At 42.5% G+C, this 10767-nt stretch overlaps 1 protein-coding gene across 1 annotated transcript in view; it reads left to right on the top strand.

Annotated features, from left to right (window-relative positions):
• The window catches only part of LOC128879465 (brain tumor protein-like), a 106072-nt gene extending 97002 nt beyond the window's left edge, over positions 1–9070 (top strand). Inside the window, exon 2 of the mRNA XM_054128624.1 lies at positions 4327–9070. Coding sequence (XP_053984599.1) covers positions 4346–6736 — 2391 coding nt within the window. The 5' untranslated portion in view covers positions 4327–4345 and the 3' untranslated portion in view covers positions 6737–9070. The remainder of the gene's footprint in view (positions 1–4326) is intronic.
• The last annotated feature ends 1697 nt before the right edge of the window (positions 9071–10767 follow it).

Below are 10767 nucleotides of genomic sequence, written 5' to 3'. Positions count from 1 at the left end.
TTTCTTTCGTAATTTGCACTCAATTATTTTGTGTGACAGTGTTTATATAACTAGACAATCTAATTTCTTAGATGTTGATGTTGATGTTGTAATGGAGCAAAATGAAACCGTACACAATTCAATAATGTAACATTAGACATAAAATATTGTGTATGTACTGCTTATTAATAAAATGAAAGAAACTGTTGGGACAACCTAATGTTTATACGAAGTTTAGTAGTAATCAAATTTCGTCTATTATCATCTTGCATTTGATCATTGAGAAGTATTTACTCGCCATTTTGATGCAAGTAACCTGATGGTCATTACGATGTATTTATACACAAACTTCAACATTCATCAAATTTCACTTATTGTTGTTACATTAATGTTGCTATTATCTAAACAATCTTTTTCCAATTAAAAAAAAAAACCTGGATATCTCCTTATCTTTTAAAGGGGTATTTTAAACAAAACTCATCTCACAAGGAATCCTACTTTGTTTTCAAAATTATTGTTTACATCATAAAATTCAACAAAAAGCATTCAGTAAAAATTGTTAAATAAGAAACTTTTCATCGACAATCGTCAATGACAAAGCTACAAACAAGTCGTTTCAGCATTACTTAACATTGCAGGAAGGTCTTGTTTCGATGTTCCTTACCGTTTCAACAACAAAAATTCGAGAAAATTTATATTTCAGTCTCTCAAATAATTAATAATAAGTGTATCCCTACTCCGACCAAGTAATTAAAATTGATCACCTCTCATAATTAAGAAACTAAAATATCTTAAACGCAAAATATTTGGGCAAACGTTGGGAAAACGTTGAGACGGAGGGTAGGAGGGGAAACGATAGGGGAGTGGCGGGAAAGAAATAGAGAGAGAGGCGGAGGGGGATGGGAGAGGGGGTTATAGAGGAGTGGGGTGGCTGAAGCAGGCAGGGTGCATACACCCGGATCGATGAACGTCGTTCAGGGGTCACGTTTGCCCCCCTTGCGCCTCTGCAACTGCTGGGAAGCCTGAAGTGTATCAATTCCCTACTCCCCATCACCTTCCACATCTATCTACAAGCTGCTAACTCAAATAGAAAACGTACTCGCAACGTCTATACTTTGTTTCTTACGGTCTACGACTTTCGATAAGAACGGTCGCAAATTGGGTAAAATAGTACAAATAAATAAATAACAATTATAAAACAATCTATCCATCTATGTATTTGTAACGTCACCAGAACTTTTACTATTTTTCTTTAAGGGGGTATTATCCTCTAGAAACTTCAAAAATTCGATGTTTTTTTTTTTTTGCATTTCCTTATCATTTGAGGTTTCGAGATAGTGCCTCTAAAATATTAATTTGAAATTCGTAGAGCTCTCACAGTTACAGAGGCTTAAAGGCTGTTCACCAGTATTAGTGCTAAATGTATAGCAAACTTTGAACGCGTTTTTCTCGAAACGACATTTTTCAAATCGGGCGCACGTTTTTCTCAAAAACTATTGGACCGACTGACTTCCGGTTTTACACACATTTCGAGGACACCATCACCTATGATCTGAACTAGAATTATACCGATAGCTTGAACGTTTTAGCCCTGCTCTCATATTTTAGTTGACAATTTTTCGGGAAAATTAAACTTTAATTTTCAAACTGCTGCGATTCCGATACAAAATTTAGTACTTACTTCATTCTAGTTCAGACGATAACTATATTCGTATAGATTGAAAAAAAAGAATGTGTTTTTCTGTCTAAGACGACTAGAACCGCCACAGCCTGTGCGGCCCGATTGAACGAGCGTCTCGCGCCACAACCTGCATAACAGCGCATAACTTGTATAAATTTCAATCAAGTATTTCATAAAAATTTGTGTTGTTAGTTGAAACGTGTTTTATTATGCATAAAAAAACCCTGGTACTGTAGGTTTGATAGTTTTCGCAAAATTAATTCCTAAACATTACTGAAAAAACAAACTTCTAGACGATAATACACCCTTAATACAAATGAAATTTTGTTCAACTGCAATTATTCAGGTAACCTGTTTAAAATCTTGTTTAATTACTACGGACTGCGAATCTTTATGCATTTATAGAAAATTTGAATGTGCAAGAAACTACAAAATGCAAACAATATGCAAGAACGTAAAACAGATTGAAAGAAAAGTTCATGTTAAAATATTTGCAGAATAAAATAAATTCCAATTTAGATTGAATTTTTATAGGGACGTTCGCAAAGATTTTATTTTGCATAAAGATGCGCAGTCTATTAATTACGTTCTCGTGAATAAGTTTTGTATTAATACTAGCTGATCCCAGAGAACTTTGTGCCTCCTTATCGTTACACAATTTCCGTTTTAAATGGATATAATTCATAATGAATATGTACACAAGACCACATATTATATTCAGATTGTAAGTGGCAAATTTCGAATCTGAAATGTTATCGAGGTGGCGAGTGATGTTTCTAGTTACGTTTCATTTCGATAGGTGGCGCTGGAGTTTAAATTCTATATTTACGAGCTGATTTTGCTCATACTTGCAGGAAATGTTTATCGGTCGAAAAGAAATTGTCAGAGTGTGCTTTGCATTCGGTAGGTGACGCTACAGTCGCACTTCAAGTAATCGACTTGATCAACAACAGACATTTGAATATCATTGTACTGCGGTATGCAAATGTTAAATTTTGTTGTAAATACTCACATCGTGATGTTTCTTTCGCCGATTTAATTGACCAAGCCTCCTTTTCATCTAACTATTCTACGACGTCTTTTATTCCTTCTAAATGCGTTGGATAAAAAAACGCAGGTTCCAACCAGGCCCAAAAATATGCAACCTTATGCTATATGCAAAATATGCAAAATAAAAAATATATTTATGGAATCATCTAATCGTGACATAAATTTCTGTCCAGGTCCCATTCGTCTACCTATTTTCTATAAAAATATACATTTGCATAAAGATCCGCAGTCTATTTATTATACAGGGTGTCCCAAAAGTCGGGGAGGAGCCGGAAATGGGGGGTAGCTGAGACGATTCTGAACAACAATTTCCTTTGCAAAAATGTCGGATGGGGCTTCGTTAAGGAGATATTAACGGGAAACGCCGACCAATCAGAGCGCTCGGATACCGGTGGAGCGGTCGCGGTAGCGAAGGCTACGCGCCGGCGGCCGCGCTTGTACGCGAACAAGTGACTCGACGTGCATCGAAGAACATTGACGCTGCCGCCTAGCGCGTAGCCTTCGCTACCGCGGCCGCTCGAACGGTCTACGCGCGCTCTGATTGATCGGTGATTTTTCGTTAATAATTCAGAAACGAAGCCTCCACCGACATTTTTGCAAAGGAAATTGTTGTTCAGAATCGTCACAGCTACCCCCCATTTCCGGCTCCTCCCCGACTTTTGGGACACCCTGTATAGGAAGTAGGAATTTTGGAACAAAAGGTGTAAAATGCACCTCTCTTAAGCTGGCGGGACAAATCAGCAGAATCATATCGGACTTGATGGAATATTTAGTACTTATTTTGTACTAGTTTGTACCGCCATTACTAATTTTGTACCTGTTACCGTTCACGAAAAAATCGTGGCGCTGCTAGCTTGATATTAATATTACGATTTTCTTGAAAACGGTAACAGGTACAACGTTTCTTTTGGTGGTATAAACTAGTACAAATTCAACACTAAATGCGTCCACTTTGATTTTTTCATGTATATTAATTTTTAACATTTTCAGCCACTAGCTTAATATTAAGCTAGCAGCACCGCGATTTTTTCGAAAACGGCACGAGGTAGAAAATTATTGTTGGTAGTACAAATTAGTACAAAATAAGTACTAAATATTCCACCAAGTCCGATATGATTCTGCTGATTTGGTCCTGCCAGCTTAAGAGAGGTGTAAAATACGACTAAACCGAGTAAAAAAGCAAAGGACGCGCATGTGCGTCATCCGCAGCGAAAGTGTTAAATATATGTAAAGAGATTAGATTTCTTTAAGTTGGAGTTGACCCGCTGCTTTTAAAAATAATCACACGAGGGCAGTACTAAGGAAAAAGTGGCAAAGAGTGCGGGGAAAAAAGATTAAGAGCTATAATAGTAAAGAATCGACAAAAACCGTGTAAATAAACTTTTAATGTCGTTTCTTTGTATTTCAGGTAGGATAGGGTAGTTGTATACCCTAGGATAGGGTATTGTATGAATAAATAAAATCTTTGTTTTTCAGAGCAACGCAACTAGTTAAGGTTATTTTTGTCGGTTCCTATTAATAAGGATAAATAGTCTTACACGTACATATACATATACAATGAATAAGACGATAAGGTGTATCGGTCGCTAAAACAAAGTCTAAATTTCTGTTGACAGGGATGCCGGTTGACTGAAGATGGCCTCGCCGACACTCTCGCTGGAATCGCGCGCGAATTCCATCGGGTCCCTGGCCTCGCTGTCCCCGCTCACTGTGAGCGGCAGTTCTCCGCCCGCTAGCGACTCGGCAATCTGCGACGTCGACAGCTGCGACCTCTGTCTCGACCAACAGAAACCTGGAGAGGCGCCCTGCCCGCGGTGTCGCTTAACCGCCGTCGGCGTTCGCTGTACCGGCTGCAAGTCAACCGAGTCCGACGCTGTAGCACGTTGCTTCGACTGCGCCAATTTCCTTTGTCCGAACTGCGTGATGGCGCACCAGTTCATGCACTGCTTCGAGGGCCACCGCGTCCTCAACCTGAGCGACTCCAAGCTGGAGACGTTGACCAACTCGGGGGCCACTGAGATCGGCAAGAACACCCTGGTGATGAACGGAGGGAACGGAAACAGCGAGAAGGTACCCTTCTGTCGTCGACACAAGCAGGAGCTATTAAAGTACTTTTGCCGCACCTGCACCGTATTGGTCTGCAAGGAATGCACCATCACGGACCATTCCGGCCCGATGCACGACTGCGCGCATATATCAGAGGTGGGCAGCCAGCAGCTCGAAGCTATAGCGAGGGTGGTCCAGGAATGCAGAGCCAAAGCAGCGGACGTCAGGGCAGCCGTGAAAGCGGCGGACCACGGTGCGGCGCGTTTGCAGGTGCAGTACCACAAAGCGCAAAACGAGATCAACGACACCTTCCAGTTCTACAGATCCATGCTGGAGGAACGCAAGCAGGAGCTGCTGAAGGAGTTGGAGTCTGTCTTCTCCACCAAACAGATATCTCTGGGCGTTCTCACGCAGAAGGCCAACGAGATGGCCGACAGAATGCTCCAGACCTGCGAGTGCGTCGAACGGTTGACCAAATTCACCACCGTTACCGAAGTGTTGATGGTTAAGAAGATTCTCGACTCCAAGCTCCAGTTGCTGCTCAATTACACACCGGATGTGGGTAACCAAACCGTGGATCTCGAGTTTGTCAGCAACTACCAAGCCATCCAAGTGGGCGTGAGGAACACGTTCGGCTACGTGCGAAGCAACAACGAGAACAATGCTGGACCGATTGGGAAACAACCGCCCATCGCAAGACCAACCGCGCTCTCCAGCAACGGTAACAACGGAAGCAACGCCGCCAACGGACCTGGCAGCGCTGGATCCCTGGGTGGTCTCCTGCTGGATCGACCTTACAGCAACGGACTGATATCCTCCAGCTCGAACTGCACCTCGTCCACCTCGCCGTCCTCGTTCGACACCAACAACAGCGTCATCACCAAACGCTTCAGCTCCGCTAATAGTTTAGGCCCGTTCTCGACGACCATCAGCGACCTCAACCTGAACGGCATAAACGCAAACCCTTACGAGAAGTGGAGCAACGGTGGCAACGACGCCTACCCCGTGGTCACCACGAACGACCACTTCTCCATGCCAGCGTCGGTAGTCGTCGCTGCGAACGCAGCCTCCGGCGACTCCGTCCTCGACCTGACCTCCAAGCTCATGTCCGCCGCAGCCATATTCCCGCCCAAGTCGCAGATCAAGCGACAGAAGATGATCTACCATTGCAAGTTCGGGGAATTCGGCGTCATGGAGGGCCAGTTCACGGAGCCATCCGGCGTGGCGGTGAACGCGCAGAACGACATCATAGTGGCCGACACGAACAACCATCGCATTCAGATATTCGACAAAGAAGGCAGGTTCAAGTTCCAGTTCGGAGAGTGCGGGAAACGGGACGGACAGCTGCTCTACCCCAACAGAGTCGCCGTGGTGAAGACCTCGGGCGACATAATCGTCACGGAGCGCTCGCCCACTCACCAGATCCAGATCTACAATCAGTACGGCCAGTTCGTGCGCAAGTTCGGGGCGAACATCCTCCAGCACCCGCGCGGCGTGACGGTCGACTCGAAGGGACGCATCGTCGTGGTCGAGTGCAAAGTGATGCGAGTGATCATCTTTGATCAGGCGGGCAACGTCCTTCAGAAGTTCGGATGCTCGAAGCACCTGGAGTTCCCGAACGGCGTGGTGGTGAACGACAAGCAGGAGATCTTCATCAGCGACAATCGTGCCCACTGCGTGAAGGTGTTCAACTACGAGGGCGCCTACCTGCGTCAGATTGGCGGCGAGGGGATCACGAACTACCCGATCGGAGTGGGGATAAACGCCGTAGGGGAGATACTGATAGCAGACAATCACAATAACTTCAACCTGACCATCTTCACTCAAGACGGACAGCTGGTCTCTGCCCTGGAGAGTAAGGTGAAGCACGCCCAGTGCTTCGACGTCGCCTTGATGGACGACGGTTCGGTCGTCCTGGCCAGCAAGGACTACCGACTCTACATCTATCGCTACGTACAAGTACCACCGATCGGCATGTAGAGAAGCGACGCGCCACGACGCCGACGATGATCTCGGATCGTTATCGTTGTTTCTGAGGCCTGGATCTCATCGACCTTTTTTTACTTACAATTGCCTATCTTCTTCTTCGCCCACTACCACTGCTCGTGCTCACTTCGCCTATCAACCTTCACCTCACTCCCGTTTACCGAGAAACCAAACGCAAGCGCACGCGAGCGAGTACACGCTGATCGAGTCGTCCAAGTTCGAGGTGACCCGTCCGACGAAACACGTGGCTTCCGTGCGGGGACTCATTCGGGTGTCCGAACTCGTTTCATTTTTACGCCTAGATTCAGAAACGGACGTTGCCGAACGAACGCTTTTAAACGAAATTTTAACGCTCGTCTCGGTCTTGGCGGCGCCTACGCGCACGCGTGCGATACGCTCCTGAGAATAGAATGAAAGGCGACCTCGGAACCACGCCCACTTTGGCGCGCGCGTCCCTCGCGCACGCGCCAGACAGGGGGGACCCGCCCACTTGGTCGCGTGCGCAGCGTCCTCGCGCACGCGCGAGTCATGGAAAGACACACGTGTAAGCGCGTATACGCGGAAAACTTACTTGTTAATGTTGTTATAACTGAAAATACTGTTGTTGTTGTTTAGTTGTAGAGCTCGCCGCCGCTAGTCACTCCGCCCCCCCTTTTCCCTATTACTTTTCCTTCTTCCGTAAACCTATCGTATCCTCCAAATCCCCCACCCTCGTCCTTTATCGGCATCTTCTTCGATCAGAAATCGCGAGGGGCGTTTCTCTCGAGGCACCTCGAATCGTATCACGTTTTCTACACGCATCTATCTCGATCGCCGATCCTTCCAACACGGTTTTGGGACTTGGACTCGAAGACGTTGCGCTTCGTTTCACCCTCGTTGGCTCGCGGGGAACGTTGCGCGACAGTTCGTCGCTCTCTCTTCCTCTCACGCGCGCAGTAGGAAAAATAGCAAAGTACTCGATCGACGTTTTGGTACCTTGAATAATCACCCACAGATGGCATTGACAATCGATATCAATCGTGTCCTGGTTCACTGGAAACCTTACGCGCACAAACACCCTTCGCTTCTGACCTTCGAAAGGACTCTCGGAACTTTTAGTTGGAAATCCTCATCCCTCCTCATCTCTCGAGTGTTTGTTCCCTTATTTTTAGGTGGTTAAGCAGATATTCTTTTATATTTATACACGGACACGAGTTTTGTTTTGTTTCCAGACTCGCTTAAACGTCATTTTATAATGACAACAAGACCAAGCACTCATTTCATCTTCTTTTTCATTTTTTGTTTTCCTTCCTTGTTTACGGACATTTTTTTTTCTTTCTTTCTATTTTTTTTTTTATCCTCCGCAGATGCTTGTTTTTGTCTCTTTGTGAACGTAGAGCGTGCGTAAAATTTGTGTTTTGCTCTCTTGACTGAAGAAGCATTTCCAGGGGGAACGTTCCTTCCCCCAGTTCTTCTATTAATTTCATACTTTTGAACCGTAGTGTTTTTTTTTTTTTTTTTTGTGTTTACGTAGCGAGTAGTCGTAGTGAGTTTTAGCAATGACACCGAGGTTGTTTCTGCTCTCTCCATTCCTCTCCGTGCCGTTTCGTTGCGCGCTGGACTTTCCCCGTCGCGCATGCGCGTGGGATTCCCCTCGGACCACTGGCGCCACCTACTCCCTATTCAGTGTCCCTAATCGATCTTACCCGACGCTTCCCACCTCCTCCGAAACTCATTCTCTGTTTAGTGTGACCAGTAAAAATGATTTGCGATAGTGTTCTCCTGAATTGGAATGTATAGTATTAATATATTTTGTTGGATGAGTCGACAACAACAGAAGCCTCGCCTAGGGGGCTCTGCGACCCGAACTCATGCATGTTTACTATTACAATATTATTATTTTTTATTATTATTATTATTATTATTATTATTATTATCAGCAACATTATTAATAATATTATTGTATGTATGTATTATTATTGTATTATTACGATTTTTTTATTTTTATCTATTCATTATTTAAATGCTGTGTTACGAGTTTTTGTAGGCATACCTCTCGGATGCAACACACCTAACCGTCGTTAGGCTAGCTGGCGTGTTAAGTTCCTCGATGTAGAATGGGAGAACTCACCTATTGCTGGCATCTTGGGAAATTGTGTAGAAAAATTAATAAATTGAGATTCCTTTGCGTCGCCCGGAAGTTTTGGATAGTTCTTCGGGATCCATCCACAATTTCTGGGCTACCTGAGCGGTGGCGATGAAACATTCGTACATTTTCGATTCAAGGACTTCAGTTATTTAACGCTTTGAACATAATTATTTTCTTTTTCGTATTTAACGCACTTTATAGCGCTAGTTTGGTAATTTTAAACTGGAATTCGAATTTCGAGAATTTCATGAATTCGAGAACGAAACACTCTGGACGCCATGTTTCAATGTGTCATGGCGTCGACCGCAGAGCGCCAATCTGTCATGGCGTCGACACTTGTTCGATTTAAGTAATTCCAACCTCTAGATGATTCACTGGAGTGTTACAATATCGATCTCGATGTTTAAACCATTGTTCGTTTATTAGAAGCTCGAGAATAAAGTGTACAAAATTGTCAGACGTATATCTTCTTTGATATTAAGAAAGCACGATCGCCCCAAGAGAAAAGCAAAGTGAAAACTGCCTTCGAGAAGAGATCCTCGTTAATTCGTCGCAATGGCGTCGCTCGTTGTTATCTTTATCGAGGTGCTTGCTCGCTCTTACCAATTACTTTGACGCCACGTGTCTGTCGTGCACGTTTGCAGTATTCTAGCCAGTTTTCAAGCGTGTTTGAAGAAAGTACGAAAGAGATTGAGAAAACGGATCGCCAGTCAAAGCCAGGGATTGAAAACAGTGTAAAATATTGAAAACATACCTGTTATGGAAATTCAGGAAGAACGTATCGATTCCTATGATCGATGTCCTACTGGAAAACGAAATTGTTAAAAGTGTCTTATACCCTTCTAAAATAATACACATATCTTCGTAATAATAAACTTTTTCTAAATTTCTAAATTTCAATTCTGTGCTTGCCAATGACTTACAAGCTTTCTATTTTTTTTTTTTTATCATTTTAATAAACGTTTGCGGATCGCAGATATTTAGAATCTTACGATAGAGAAATAAGTTTCGGAATATCTTTTTTAATTTCTCTTTCCAGAAACACATCCTTCCGACAGCTCTTTCGAATCACTGCGTAAACAAATTACAACAAGTTTATAAATAATTTATGGATTTATGAATTGTGTAGAGATTTTTTATACGTTTTTTATAAGTAAGTAGACTCGTACATTTTTTATACGTTTTTTATAAGACATACACATCAATTTGTAAATCATTTATAAATTGTTTATAAATTCTTTTGCTTTTCTCCTTTCTTTCTTCATTTTGAAACTTCGTGAATAGAGCGTGTATTCTTTGAGTAAGATTTGTCTTCGAAGAGCTGTCGAAATACTTAGAGTACACTTTCTGGAAAGAGAAATTTCCCAAATTTTTATAAACATATAAATTCGTTCACTTAATAATAATAATACACTTTTAATCATTTACGTAAAGACTCATGACTTTTATACCCTCGTATAAATTACACAGCCAATTGGAATCGTAATCGGAATCTACGTTATCATTTCTCCGTAATTATTCCAAATAGCAAAATCAATTCCAAACAAATATATTCAAGCTCTGGTTTAATAGCACATTTGTTGAATCACGCTAACCGAAAGACGATATTTAATATTACCATTTAGTTCCTATATATGAAAGTTATTTTGTTCTTAACTTCTGCGATTCGGAGCTTTTTGTTGTTGAATGAAAAAGAAAAAGAAAAGAAAAACGTCAAACACCTCTGGAAACGATGAATTATGGTTGTTTTATTCCATTATCGAGATCGCTGTACGACGTCCATTAGTATTTAAATCACGTATGCCTGTGTTGATTCGTAGTTAATCTTAATATTATTACTCTTATTATTATTATTATTATTATTATTATTATTATTATTATTATTATTATTATTATT

This window comes from Hylaeus volcanicus, chromosome 7 (assembly GCF_026283585.1).
Source record: "Hylaeus volcanicus isolate JK05 chromosome 7, UHH_iyHylVolc1.0_haploid, whole genome shotgun sequence".
In the NCBI taxonomy this organism is placed as follows: Eukaryota; Metazoa; Arthropoda; class Insecta; order Hymenoptera; family Colletidae; genus Hylaeus; species Hylaeus volcanicus.
Note: the sequence above shows the minus strand (reverse complement) of the source record. Positions and strands in the feature narration are given on the sequence as shown.